This window comes from Tenrec ecaudatus, chromosome 4 (assembly GCF_050624435.1).
Source record: "Tenrec ecaudatus isolate mTenEca1 chromosome 4, mTenEca1.hap1, whole genome shotgun sequence".
NCBI classification, from domain to species: domain Eukaryota; kingdom Metazoa; phylum Chordata; class Mammalia; order Afrosoricida; family Tenrecidae; genus Tenrec; species Tenrec ecaudatus.
The window spans coordinates 8,472,608-8,487,050 of NC_134533.1; the positions used below are offsets into that span (position 1 = coordinate 8,472,608).

General features: G+C 61.9%; 1 protein-coding gene across 20 annotated transcripts in view; it reads left to right on the top strand.

The window, feature by feature from the left end:
- The first annotated feature begins 204 nt into the window (after positions 1–204).
- NRXN2 (neurexin 2) overlaps positions 205–14,443 on the top strand; it is a 114,286-nt gene continuing 100,047 nt past the window's right edge. For 14 of the 20 annotated variants that reach the window (XM_075545499.1, XM_075545501.1, XM_075545509.1 and 11 more), the window contains exons 1-2: positions 205–399; positions 8,274–9,221. In XM_075545499.1, coding sequence (XP_075401614.1) covers positions 8,501–9,221 — 721 coding nt within the window. In that variant the 5' untranslated portion in view covers positions 205–399; positions 8,274–8,500. The remainder of the gene's footprint in view (positions 400–8,273; positions 9,222–14,443) is intronic. The other 6 variants (XM_075545506.1, XM_075545507.1, XM_075545510.1 and 3 more) reach the window with 3 other exon arrangements.

Here is a 14,443-nt window from a genome sequence, read left to right on the forward strand (position 1 = left end):
CGGGGCCGGGACGCCTGGGTCCCGTGCGGGGGAGGGCGCTGGACCAGTGGAGCCGCGGGCCTGGCGGCGCCTGCGCGTCCCCATTGGCTGCGCCCTACGTCAGTTAGCGCGGCGCGGCCCAATGCGCGCGCCCGGGGGGCGGGCCCCGGTGCTAATGCTGCCGTCAGTCGGTGTTGCAGGGATGCGGCGGCGGGAGCAGCCGCCCTGACTCGGCGAGCATCCTCCTCCGAGCGGCACCGCGGCGGCGGGGCGGGCGGACGGACGGGCGGGGACGCGGCGGGGAGCGGGAGAGGCGCGAGGCGGCCGACACAGCTCGCCTGGGCTCTGCCACCCGCCGGAGACGGGGCGGCCTCGGGGCTCCCATCTCCATCCTCCAGCTGCTGGCGCCCCCAGAACCAGGTACGGCGGGCGGGCGTGGAGAGGGGGGGCTGCGGCGGTGACGGGCGGGGGGCGGGGGCCGATCGGGGGGAGGGGAGAGGATCGGAGGAGGCGGGGGACGCTGGCAGGATGGATTGAGGGGCGGGGGCGCGGCCGGCGAGGGTTGGCCAGGTGACAGCGAGGAGGCGAAGTGGCTGTGGAGGGCCTGGGGGGTCGGAGGCTCCCTGTGGAGGCTGGCCCCCAGCCGGGGCGAACGGAGGGGAGTCGAGTGGGAGGATCGATGGGGGAGGGGAAGGAGAGGGAAGGATGGGCACCCAGAGGGCCCATAGGGGGTTTTTGGAGGGGGTCCCCCAGTCTGGGCTCACCCCGGGGGCTGGAGGCAAGGTTGGGGCACCTTGTGCTCTGTGAGGGCTGCAGGGGAGACACCGGGCGAGGGACCAGGCTTCGTGGGAAAGGAAGGCGCCGGGAGAGGGGCTATCGGAGCAGGGGCCAGGCTAGGGCCAGCGCTGCTGAGCTCTAGCTCGCTTGATGGGGGCTGAGGGTGGTGGTGGGGATGGGGAGCCAAGGGGAGCAGAGGTTATGGGGAGGGAGCCGAGGGCAGTGAGTGGAGTGCGGGGGGAGAGGGAACCGGAGCTGGGGAGTAGGAGAGGGACAGAACCGTGGTGGTGGTGGTGGTGGTGGTGGTGGTGGTGGAGGGGCGGCTGGGGGCACCAGGAGTGGGAGACTGGGAGGTGGCAGGAGGGGCTGTGCCCGGGTGGGGATGCGCTGGGGGCGACGACAGGGTTGTGGTCCTAGAGTGCTGCAGGGAAGAGGCCGGCGCCAGGGGCCCTCTCCCCACCTCTGGAAGATCCAGCCTCCTCCCTGCTGCGGGAGGAGCCCTCTGCCCTGGACTCCTTGGGCTGGGCTCTGAGCCCTTGGAACCCTTGATGGGCCCTTGGGGGCAAAACTGTCTTTGGGGGGAGGCCTTTGGCCCTTTTACTCTCCAGCTTCACCTGAGACTGTGGGGACTGGCCAGCCAGGAGAGTGCTATTTCTTGGCAACTGGAGGTGAAGGAGAGCTGCCCCCTCAGTCTGGGAGCATTGGCATCTCTGGCATCTCAGCTGGGGGTGGTCTTCTGTCTTCTTGATGGCCTTGGTGACTTCTGGGCAACCCACCCCCCTATTTTTATGCCTGTGGGGTGAGGACTTTTTCCGTTCCTTCAGTTTCTCTGGCCCACCTTTCTGGGGTTCTGGTACTCTGTGTGTGTGTGTCTGTGGGGGTGGACTTTAGGGTTTTACAAGCTCTGTCTCCTGCCAGAGAAGGAGGAAGAGGAGGAGGGTGAGGGAAGGAAGAGATGAGGGAGGGAGGGGGGGGCTGGTCTGTAATGCAGATGCTCCCTCTGAGTCTCTGCTCCCTAACTCGCCCAGCTTCCAGTGCTACCTCTGGAGGATCTTTGAGGGTGCACGGGAGAAGGGTCCAGCCACCAGGGACCCTTGATTCCTACAGGCAGAGGCTGGGGGTCACCGCAGTGCTGGGGACGTCTCTCCGTCTCTCCGGGGGCCTGAGCTTCTACCAGCCTCTCAGCTTGGGGGGGGGGGAGCTGAATCCACATGAGGTGGGGGGGATGCTGCTGTTCCTGAGAGGCTGTTGGGGGGGGTTTCTTTTCCTTCCAGGGTCTGAACCTGCTCGCCTGCACCCTCCCATCCCACGTTTGCTGGTGACACAGACACCCTGACACGGATCCGGTGACACCCACCCAGACGCACACCTACACAGGCACACACCTGCGTACACAATACACCTCTTGGCAGTCCCACCACCCACACTCCCCGCCCAGCGAGGCTGCCACCTCACTGCCTGGCTCCGAGGCCTCCCCACGGACACCCAGCTCTCCAGCACACACTTGGCCCTGCCTGCTGGCCCCAGAGCCTCTCAGGCCCACACAGCCCCACCCCCAGCTTCCCAGGCTGCTCAGGCCTGAGAGATCCTTCACACACACTTTCGTACTCAGGACACCCCCTCCCCGCCCAGGCAGGCATTCCCACCTGTGCTTCTGGATCATTGCCCCCCACAACACACATGATGGAATCCCACGTGCTGGTGGCTCAGGCTTTTGTGTGAGTGCACACGCGTGCACATACACACATGTGTACGATGCCCGCACACTGTCTCCATTTCATTCATTCTGGCACTCGTGTACCCCCAGGAAGCCCCTTGCCCCTGGCTCTCCCTCCCTCCTGACCTTCGCCCGTGTTTCCTGGCCAAGCCCAGGCACACCTGGCCTTCTCTAGGACTTCCCCATCAGCCCTGCAGAGCCCTGCAGACACTCGGCCCATTCATCCTCGGCTCCACACCCCAGTGTGTGTGCACACTTCCAGCTCCATCTGTCTGCAGACTCTCCCACCCCAGCCCCCTCCACCCCCATGGCCTCACTCAACACGGGACCTAGAGCAGCCCCCTAGGGAGAGGGAGCCCGGTTTCCCACGGGTCAGGACGGGGATATGTGTGTGTGTGTGTGTGTGGGGGGAAGGCCTGCCCTCGGAGCCTCAGCTTCTGCGTCTGTAGAATGGGAAGACTAGGGGGGAGGACGGGGGATAATGCTGCTCCCAGGAGCACCTTCGTTTGCTGTGCACCCACTGTGTGCCGGGCTTGGTGTGAGTGCTCAGGGAAATGTCAGTGCACAGACAGCCCCCAGCACATGGTTCCTATTTTATCACCATTGTCATAACTCTTCCCCCCCCACACACACACCCCCCAACACCTGTCATGGCACCTTTAGAAACATTCCCGGGAAGCTCATGCTTACTCACCACATGCCCCTCTGAATCACAGGGGTGCACCCATCCAGGCCGCTCCCACAGCTGTGCGCGCCCCCGTGCTCCCAGGCACCTGTACTGCAGCCCCCACACCACCAGCAAGTCATTCATTCACACTTCAGGCCCCAGCCCCACATACCTGGCAATCAGCCCTGGCCCTGTGCAGACACCTGCTGGGGGACCGGGCAGGGGAGCTACAGACTCCCACCCACCCACCCCCAGCCCAAGCTGTGTGTGTGTATGTGTGTGGGGTGCTCCTGCTGGTCTGCAGCCCCTGTGTCCCTTCCCGTAGTTTCCAGAGTGGAAGAGGGCACGAAGGCCGCAGAGTCAGAGGGAACCAAGTTCAAGTCTGATCTCGGCGGCACAGGAGTGTCATCATTGGGCTCCTGTCTGGGCACCAGTTTTCCTCATCTTTACAAGGGCCTGCCTTCCTCACGTCCCTCCCAAGCTCCTGTGACAATGGAACCTGGCAGGCATGGGGTTTTGCACACCGGTGTGCAGAGGCTCGGGGCTCCCCAAGTCATGATGAGTGCCGTGCACGTGTTTCGGCGAGTTCTTTCTGCTGGGCACTGCTTTGCAGTTCCAACCAAATTGCTGTGATCTCGCGTTCCTAGAAGCAAAAGGAGGCGCAGAGAGGTTAACTGACTAGCCCAAGGTCACACAGCCAGGAAATGGGGGTTGCGGTAGGGGGGGGGGCGGCATTTGAACGCAGGCCTTCGAGACTGTGGCTCTCACCCCATGGCACTGTCTTGTTTTTTTGCCAGTTACCGAGCTTGGGGCTGGAGGTGGACATGGCTGGGTGTCCCCTGGTCCCTTCTGGGTCAGCAAGGGCTGGGGAGAGGAGTTAGAAAGGGAGGTGGGACTGTGTTCAGTCTGTCGATCCTGCCTGAGGTTTCAGAGAGGCACACAGCCTGGCCACTGACACGGACTTCAGATGCCAAAGGCATCCGCGGTCCCCACCATATGTCTCTCCCTGAGCTCCTCCTCAGCCTCACCCGCACACCTCCGGCACGGAGCTCGCCGCCCAGACACAGCAGCCCACAGCCCTGTTGGCATTGCCGGTTGGCAGTGCCAGCAAGTTTCTCTTCAGCTCGAGCCAATGCCCACCCCTGTATCACGCTCTTCCCCCACCTGTCCATGGCTGCCTTCTGGGACCACCAGAATGTGTGTAAACCCAGTTCCCCCTCCCTGGCGCCTGGGGGAGGCCCCTGCTGTCACACTCCCAGCTGGTGTGAGAGAGAGCTGGCAAGAGTGAGCCAGAGGGAGGCTTGGTGATTCCCACGGCTGCGTGTGTGTATGTGTGGTGGGCGTGGCCAGAGAGGGCTGGGGCTGTGTCCCTAGTTGGCCAGAGACAGGCAGCAACAGTAGGCACAGGCATGGCCCTTGGGCTGGGGCAGGATCCTGCCAGGGTGGACCTGGCCCAAGCACGGAATTTGCATCCATTTGACCTCAGTTCTCCTCTTGCTCTGCTGTGTGACCTTGGCTCAGTCACTGTCCCTCTCTGGAACTCAGAACCAATGATGCTGGGCAGGGGGGGTGGGGAGAGGAGAGGCGCTGTGAGCTCTCAGCCCCAGAAGGCAGTGGTCACCTGCAAAGGCCACACGAGAGCAGGGGAGCTCTGCGCCTCAGAAACCACCACCTGAGGGCTTGTGGGCAGGGCCGAGTGGGAGAGAGGCCATCAGCTTTGGGCCCGCAGGCCCCCTCCCTGCACGTCGACCTTGGGCGAATGCACTTGTCACTGTCAGTCTGTTCCCTTGACCACGAGCCCGGGTGACAGCCACTGCCTGACACACAGGCCTGGCTGTGGGCACACGAGGAACCTTGTGCAGCTTAGTGGGGCCCATGGAGGGGGCCCTGGGGCAGTCCAGTCACCCCAAACCCTGCTCCTGCACCTCCACTGCCCATGATGCAGCACCCACTGTGGGGAGGGGCCAGCTCCCTAGAGGCACAGTGTCCTGGTCGTGGGTACTGCCAGGGGCTGAGTGGGTCTTGGGAGAAGGGCCTGGCTCCTGCTGTAGGGGCTTCCACTGCAGATACCTTTGCATGGGCCTGATGGAGGGGGGGGCATTGGATAGCCCACCTCCAGGGGCCACCATTTCCTTGGTGTAATTGTGCAAGGACAGAACTGTTGCTGAGGGCAGAAAGCTGAGTGTCAGCAGCCGAGGAAGAATGGGCACAGTGCAGTTAGCAGGGACCCTGAGCGCCCTGGGAGGAGGATGGCCTGGAGACTGGACCAGTGGAAGCCTGGGTCCCTTGTCAGGGAGGGAGGAATGTGGCAGTTCCACCCCCCACCCCCCGCCCCGAATGGTGGGTGTGTGCGCAGAGGAACTGGGTGTGCACCCAGCTCATCTTGGGGCGGGTCATCTTGGCCTTGTACCTGTAGCTGCCCCGAGAGTCCTCTGCCTCTGGAGAGCAGCAAGCAAACCTGGGGAAGGTGGGGGTGTCCTCCTAGCCAGCTCTCAGCCCCTGTGCCCCTAACCCCCCACCCGCACGGAGCCAGGCCTGCCTGTGCTGCAGAGCTGCGGGTTGTGGGCAGAATGAGTAATGAGCCCAGAGGGGCCGCAGCCCTGCCCTCCCCCTCATCCCTGTTCCGCCACCTCTGCCCCCACGTCCGCCCACAGGTCTGTGTGCCCTGCCCTTCCGCTTGTCCCTTCCCGTCTCATCACATACACAGACCTGTAGCGCCACTCCCTCCTGGGCCCCCATCCACATCACCCCCTCTCGCACCAGGTGGGCTCAGGACCAGTCTACCCAACCCCTCCCCCACTGTCTGAGATGGAAGGGGAACCCTGCCCTGCCATCTCCCTCGAGGTTTGGGGTGTGTGTGTGCGTGTGTGTGTGTGTGTGTGAGTGAGATGGGGCCAGGCAGGGGACCAACCCCGCCTGAGCCCCCGCCAGTGGACAGCGGCACGCAGCGCCATTCCCTTGCCAGCGGAAATCGATAGCTAATTAATTCCCTCCCCAAAATAGTGGCCGGAGGTGGGGGTGGGGGCCAGGAGAGAGGCAGACAGAGGCTGGGAGAGACCAAGACCCCAGGGGGAAGGGAGGGCGAGAGGGAGGGAGGTCACTCATGTCTGCTACCAGCCTGGAGCTTCTGCTGGGGGCCTCAGTCGATGACCCCTTTTGGAGAGGAGGGGACTGACAGTTCCCCTTGCCCCCACCCCCACCCTATGCCTGAGGGATACCCCTCCTCTGCCCTGGGCTAGGGCAGGGTGCATGTGTCCGTGTGTGTGTTTGTTGGGGGGGGGGGGCTAGGGCCTCAATCAGACCGGGAGCAGGTGCTGCATTTAATTTGATTGGCTAATTAGACCGCGCATGTTAATTATCCCCATTACCCAATGAGGAGAGGCCATGGAAAGGCTATATATAACCCCGACAGTGTTTGTGGGGTGGGGGTGGGTTACTTGCCTGGGTCTCCTCCCCCTTGCCGGAGGGAGCAGTCCTCAGGAGTTCCTCTTGGGGCCTGTGGGAAGGGGCTACTGGTGGGGTGGGGACAGCAGTCTGTAGGAAGGGACTAAGGGCTGGGCATTGAAGGTGTCTTAGAGGTGGCAGCCCCAAATACTGACCTCAGCCTCTGGGCCCCCTCTCCTGTCCCCAACACTGCTCACTGCACCCAAACACTGACCTCAGGCTCCGGGCCCCGTCTCCTGTGCCCAACGCTGCCAGCTGCTCCCCCTGCTCCTGGCCTTCTCTCCTCTCCCCGCCCCCCTTCTGCTGGTCTCCCCTCTCTGGGCTGCACCTGTTGGGCCTCTTCCAAGCTGGAGCCAGATGACTTGTCCTAGCTCCCCGCTGACTGCCCGTGTGACCTTGGGCCAGTCCCAAGCTTGGCGCCCCGGGCTTCCCCCATGGCTAATGGCTATAATGGGGCTCCTCTGAGTGATTAAGTAAAATGACATTTGTACAAGTGCCCAGCACCCTGGGCCCTGACAAATGCTGCTTGAGTGTGGGATTCCATTTTCTTCCGTCTCTCCTTCCTTTCGCTCTCCATCACGCTGCTTCTCCTCCATCACTCTGTCACTTTTCAGGCAAGCCCTCTCCCGGCCCCTTCTTCCCAGAGCCCCTCCCACCCCCTCTTGTCACTTGCTCCCCTCATTCCTAAACTTCCGCCCTTCCCTGCTTCTCTCCCAGGCGTCTCCCCACCTCCTTCCACCCCTCTCGCCCTCCCCAAAATAAAATCAATGCAATATTCAGAAGGGTTGTTGGATATAAATAATTACGACTCGGGAGTTTAACGAGATGCAAATTCCCCTCCCCGGCGTGGGGTATAAATTGCTCTCTGACAGCCCGTTACAAGGGTAATCATTTCAGAAAGGCAATTTTATGCAAATAAGCCTGCCTGCCTCCTGGTGGCTCCCCCAGCCCTGGGTGAAGGTGTTGGTGGAGGTGGGGTGGGGGAGACTGCGGATGGAGGGGGACCTGGGCTATGGGGCCAGGACTGAGGCCGGATGACAGACCTGAGGCTTCCAAGCTCTAGGGCTGAGGAGCAGTGGGCCTGGGGCCCAGGAATGGGGGCCTGGGAGATGAGTGTGCTTCGGGAGGGACTTCGAGACTCCCCTGGGCCGGTGAGGGGACTGGGGGCCTGGATGCCTAGGTCCTGGCCGGCCTCTCTCTCGCCATCCCCCTTCCCAGCCCGATTACCGGGTGCTACCGTTGACGAATTGGCATTTAATTAATCCCGATGAATTATTTAGCAACTTCATTATCCAGCATCAGGGGCTGATGAGAGCCGAACGTTGCTCTGAGTTTGGGGTGGCTCAGAGAAGGGGCTGGGGTCAGCAGCTGCCAGGAGGGGCTCTTGGGTTTCTGGACTGGAGCTGGCCCTGGAGGGAGGGCCAGAGCCGCCTGACTGGGTTCCCACCGAACTCTAAAAGGTGGCCCTGGATGTGAAGGCGAGTGTCCCCTTTCTCCTCACCTGTGGGCCTCTCCACCCCGGGCCCTACCTCAGGGCCGCTGTCCATGGTGCTGGCGCCCGCTCACCGCGCCCACAGAGCCCTCAGGGACCTCAGTTGGGCACCTGCACGGGTGAGGGATGGGGCTCGACATCACGGCCTCGCCCCCCGAGCGCCCCCCATTTACCCCTTCCTTTCTGTCTCTCCGCAGGCCTCCCTCCCCCATCTTCCGCCGGAGCCCGCGGCGGGGGAGGGGCGCCGCCACCGTCTGGGCGGCCGGAGCGGCGGGCAACCGGACTGCTGCGAGACTCGCCCCGCGGCCGGGCCCATGGCCCTGTGAGCCGGCCCGCAAGCCCGGCCCCCTGCCCGCCCCATGCGCCCGCGGCTCTGAGGCCTGAGCGGGGCCGGGGGCCGGGCGGGGCCGGGGCCGCCGCAGGCATGGCCTTGTCGGGGGGCCGGTGGCGGCCGCCGCTGCCGCTGCTGCTGCTGGCACTGGCGGCGGGCGCGGGCGGCCTGGAGTTCGGCGGCGGCCCGGGGCAGTGGGCGCGGTACGCGCGCTGGGCGGGCGCGGCCAGCAGCGGGGAGCTCAGCTTCAGCCTGCGCACCAACGCCACGCGCGCGCTGCTTCTGTACCTGGACGACGGCGGCGACTGCGACTTCCTGGAGCTGCTGCTGGTGGACGGGCGCCTGCGGCTGCGCTTCACGCTCTCGTGCGCCGAGCCGGCCACGCTGCAGCTGGACACGCCGGTGGCCGACGACCGCTGGCACATGGTGCTGCTGACCCGCGACGCGCGCCGCACGGCGCTGGCCGTGGACGGCGAGGCCCGCGCCGCCGAGGTGCGCTCCAAGCGGCGCGAGATGCAGGTGGCCAGCGACCTGTTCGTGGGCGGCGTCCCGCCCGACGTGCGCCTCTCGGCGCTGACGCTCAGCACCGTCAAGTACGAGCCACCCTTCCGCGGGCTGCTGGCCAACCTGAAGCTGGGCGAGCGGCCCCCCGCGCTGCTGGGCAGCCAGGGTCTGCGCGGCGCTGCCGCTGACCCGCTTTGCGCCCCTGCGCGCAACCCCTGCGCCAACGGTGGTCTCTGTACGGTGCTGGCCCCCGGTGAGGTGGGCTGTGACTGCAGCCACACAGGCTTCGGCGGCAGGTTCTGCAACGAAGGTGAGCCGGGTCTGCGGGGCGCCAGGGGGTCCTGTGGGGGAGGTGAGCTTTAGGTGGAAGGCCTGTGTGAAACCCCTCCCCCCACCAGTGAAGGGCAATGGGTGGGACATGGGGACGTGGCCAGCTCGCTCCGGGTGGGTTGGTCTGATGGCCAGGTCGGGGATCATGGGCAGAAGCAGAGCAGACCACCTTCCTTGAGTTCTGGTCAGAGTGGACTGACTGGTCAGGGCAACCAAGTGAGGCCTGGGAGGTGGAATGAGGCTCCTTGGAGATGGCTAGCCCCTGAAGATAGGGAGAGGCTTGTTTGATGGGGCACAGATCGTGGGGCTTGCTGGGACTCGGGAACCTGGAGGTGATCCTGGACCATGGACTTGGGGGCCTGTGGCAGGCAGAGGACTGAGGGGCCCTCACCACCTAGTGCCCGAGGCAGGTGTGTGGCTGAGGGCGAGAGATGGGTGCTGTGAGCAGACCAGGCCGGGGTGTCAGTGGGCGGGGAGAGGAAACTTAAAGGCGCTTGTGTTTCTCTGGTCCTGCAGAGGGCAGTGTCCCACATCAGGGAGGGCCCAGGTGGGGCAGCTCCTTGGGCCCTTGCCCCTGGCAGGTATGTTCTGAGCATGTTCAGACTGACAGCCTTCCCTCCCCTCAGCACCCTCTGATTCTGTGTGTGTGCGCGTGCACATACCTCGAAAGAGGGCCCCTCACTGCGGAGTACTCCATCACGTACATGAGGAGGAAGCTGGATGGGCCTGGGTGCATTTCCAGGGGTGGCTGTGTGTATGGAGTTGGTCTGACACCTTCTCACCCTTTCTCCAAAGAGCACAGTCAGGTGCTCCTTCAACTGTGAAGTGGTGCTGGGGTGTGCGCCAGGACCTGAGGCTGGCATTGCAGGTACTCCTGGCAACCGGGTCTGCTTGGGTGGCAGAGTTTATAGGGCGAAGGCCAGCGCCTGGTGCAGGAGCTGTTCCTGGACGTGGTGGTGTGTGCTCATGTGCAGGAGCTCGGGGGTTGGGGCTGCAGGGGGAACCCACCTCACCCAGACCTCTTGAGACTAGGGGCCTTTGAACCACAGATGGGGGACATGAAGTGGCCTGATGGGTCACAGTGGCCACCTTGAGTCTTTGCCTTCCTTCTCAGAGAGGGGTCGCTGCTCAGGGGTCGCCAGGCATGTGCCTCTGGAGCTGGTTGTGTGGCCGGAAATGTGGCCTCGTCCACTGTTGGCTGGGTGCCTGCGTTGGACTGGGAGAGATGACTGCTGGTGTTCCTGGACTCTGTGTGTGTGTGATTCACGTAGGGAAAGGGAAAGTGTGAGAGTGGGTGGGTGTCAGCCAGCTGGCAGGGGCAGGGTTGTCTGTGAGTGTGACTTGGGAGGTATCTGTCGGCAGAGGAGTGCGTTCGTTGCCTGTGGTAAAAGGATAGGATGGTGTCTCATTCATCTCTGGGTTCCCTGCACCCAATATAGTACCAGGCACTTAGTGGGTGTTTGATAAAGATTTTGCGGAATGAATGAAGAGGTAGTAATCAGTGTTTGAGGGAATGGAGGCTTGGGGGCAGGTAAGGCTGCATGGGTGTGCAATGGCACGTGCAGGTATCCTTTCGCAGGTATGTTGTGGGCGGGCACGGGGTCTCTGAGCGCACTTGCTGCGGGTGCGTCTGGAAGAAGCAGGTCCAGAGACAACCTTATGAGTCTCCGCCCCTCCCCTGGAGTCCCCGCCCTGCCCCTGCCCCTTGCACCTTGTGTCCCAGCCAGCGGTCTGCAGGCATGGGGTGGTGCTGCTGGGTAATGGGGTGCTGGGCCTGCGGGTTGGGTCCAGAGCCCTCCAGCTCCCCTCGCAGCTACGGTCACGTCATAATGATCCACTTGGGGGGGGTTCCACCCCGCTTTTCTGAGCTCCAGGACACTTGTGAAATTTGGCAATTCATCGTCCCCTTTCCGATAGTATTATTTTTTAGGTTTTTTTGTTTGTTTTTAAAAGTGAATTAATTTTTCCTTCCTTTCCCAATAGTCTTAACAATTTCTAGGTCCATTGATTGTGAAGATAGGGGCTTCAGCGCTCCCATGAATTCCGGAGCGCTGGAGAGGATGTGGGTACTGCCCATGCCCTGGTCCTTAAGCTAACAGACCTTAGGAAAAGTAGCTATAGTTTCACAAACAAGGTACCCCCTCCCCGCCCCCCCGCCGATCTCCCGGTTATGTGTGGTGGGCATATGGCTCTTTGGGTCCTTTGGGAGCGCCCCCTGTCTTCTCCGAGTGGGGGCCCCCCCATGGACCCAGAAACGCCAGGCTGCTATTCCTCTGGGCGTCTGGCCACAGGTAGTAAGGACAGAGGTGGTTGTGAGTTAACTGCTGCCCGTGGCGGCCGACCTTCCTCCTGCCACGTGTGTGAGCCAAGAAGGGTCTGAAAGCATCCTGGGTTTAAACAGGGGTGTCTGGGGTAGTGGGGAGACACAGGGTCCAAGGGACGCCCAGCTGTGTAGGGTGGGGAGTCCAGTGTGCACCTGGCTTGGGAGAGAGGAGGGAAAGCAGGGCCATGGGAGTGAGTGTGTGCAGAGCAGCGGGGGTTTCACATGATTGCTGGCGATTTTGTTCGACGGTTGTTTGCAAGGCCTCCCTTTGGGGTAGGCCTTGGGTCTGGGTCAGGGCTGAAGGAGGGCCAGAGGTGAGGAAGAAGACCCCCTGCTGCCCTGGAGTTGACTCTTCAGCTGGAGACCACACCCAACCCACTGCTGCCCACCCCCCCCATTGTAATTCAGAACTGCCCCCCAGGGCTGACCAGGCTGAAGCCTTGACAGGAGCAGATGGGGGCCTTTTTGGCCTGGAGCAGCTAGTGGGTTTGAGCTACCGACCTTTCTGTTTGGGAGCCAGTGCTCAACCTCTGCACCACCAGGGCTCCTCATCCCTGGCGAAATCCACCTCCATCAAGTGGATTCCAACTCAGAGCGACCCTGTGGGACTGCGTACAAATGCTCCTTGGGGTGTCGCAGGCTGCAAAGCATCATGGGAGCAGCCGGTCCCATCTTCTGGTGCTTGGGACTGCCGACCTTTCCTGTAGCGCTGTCTTCCCCGCCCCCGAGTTGGAGAAATGAGGATAAAAGCTATTGGCGAGGCGGTTACCAGCACGGTTTCTGCAGCCAGAGCCCCCCTGGGTAGCGACCTGGGACTTAAGAAGGTCATCCTGGTCCCTTTAGCTGTAAAATGGGAATAATAACAATATCCACCTTCCAGGTTTGTGGTGAGAATTAAAAGAGCTAATTCGCGTGCGTAGAACAGGGCCTGTTGCATCCTAAGGTCTCAATGAAGACTGACAAAAACAGCCGGTGTGGAGGGCAGGGTGTGCCCAGAGAGCTGTGGGGCAGAAAGCTGGGTGGACTAGTGCTTCAGCTGCAGCCTCCCGGAGCACGAACCTGAGCTTAAACCTGTCTTCTCCTCCCTGGGCTGTGCCCTCCGGGGCTCCTCAGCCTCTGGAGGAAGCATTTCTTCTCTGTGAACTGGGGTGCAGCCTGTGGTCATCCAGGCTTGTGGCCAGGGCGTGATGTGTGCCGTGTGCGTAGTAGACGGGAAGTAAATGGCCCTTGTTATTGCAAGCATCCCGGCAGCGCACCTCATGCCCTCGCCCCGCGGTCCACGGAAGTTTGCGTGTGGCTGCTCCGCGCTGAGCAGGCTCCAGCTGGGCTTTGGGACTAAGGCTAGGAGGAAAGGCTTGGAGGTCAGTCACCTCCCCAAGAGCAGCCTGCAAACCCTCCTGCTGGATCACACCCGTCTGGTCTGTCGCTGATTGTGGGGATGCTGCTGGGCCAGCAGCACGGAGCTCCTTTGTGGCTGGCCTTGCCATGAGGGACGGGGTCCCTGGTGCAGAGGAGAGGGAGGGCTGGAGGGCAAGCGATGATGGAATGCCCTGAAGGAGGGTTGTGTTGAATGCTGGCGAGGAAGCCGGAGCGGACGTGGGAGCACCAGGAGAACAGACAGATCCGTCTGCCAGAGGGGTCTCTAGGGGCCAGGATGGTGGGACTTCACAGCACGTGCTTGGGGCGTTCTCAGGAGAGCCCCGTCTCTGGAAATGGACATCAGGCTTGGAAGTGTAGAGGGACGGAGTCACTGAAGGCGGGCTGTTTAGGATTAACTTTGAAAGTGCACGGGTGCGCTGGGTTTGGGAGAGGCTCGTCAAATAAAAGGAAAACTCCCAGCCAGCGAGATGATGCCGGCTCCCGGTGACCCTGCGGGACAGGGTAGAACTGCCCCTGGGGGGTTTAAAAGGTTTTTTGTTTTCTTTTTAGTTTTTTAAAAACCATCTTATCGAGGGCTCTTACAGCTCTGTAACAATCTCTTCATCAATTGTATCAAGCACACATGTACATATGTTGCCATCAACACTTTCTAGACATTTGTTTTCTATTGAGCCCTTGCTGTCAGCTGCTCTTCCCCCTTTCCCCTTGTGGCCCCTTGATACATTATATATTATTATTATTTTCATATCTTACACTGATTGCTGTCTCCACCCCCCCACCCCCCATGGGTTTTTAACTCTTGATGGGAATAGAAAGCCCTGCCTTCCACCCAAGGAGCATCTGGTGGTTTTGAACAGCTGATCTGTGGTTCACAGCCAGACGTGTAACCACTATGCCACCAGAGCTCTGTTTCAAAGGGTCTGAGACAGAGCAGAAGAAGGATGGGTCTCACTTGCAGCATGGTGAGGAGAACAGGGAAAACCGTGGAGACAGGGAATAATGTGGGAGAAAGAGAGGGAAGCCGGGCGGGCAGGTCTGAGAGAAAGGATTTCATGAACATTCACTGGGTGCTGACTGGATACAGAACGCTGGCCAGGTAGCCAGGGAAAACTTTCTGAGCAGGTGTATTGACTGATCAGGGGCCAGCAGGGAGGGAGGGGTGAAGTGGACCCCAGGGGACAGAGTGGGGAGGTGGAGCGTTCCCTGGGGAGACAGTTATGATAGGCCCAGAAAGAGAGATGGAGCCCCGGAACCGTGCTTGTCTAGGGCTGCTTCTGTGGTGGCAGCCGTGGAGGCAGCCGTGGTAGGGCAGACGCTTCCTTCTGGAGGTGGAGCAAGAAGAGTTGTTGACATGTGGAGACTGAAGGCTGGTGGTGGGCCCACCTGTGGCCTTCGGGTCAATTCTGACGCCCAGGGAACCAGTAGGACAGAGTAGGGTTTGTGAGGCCGCACATCTTTCTGGAAGCAGAAAAGCCTCTCTTTCTCCTGCTGCAGGGCTG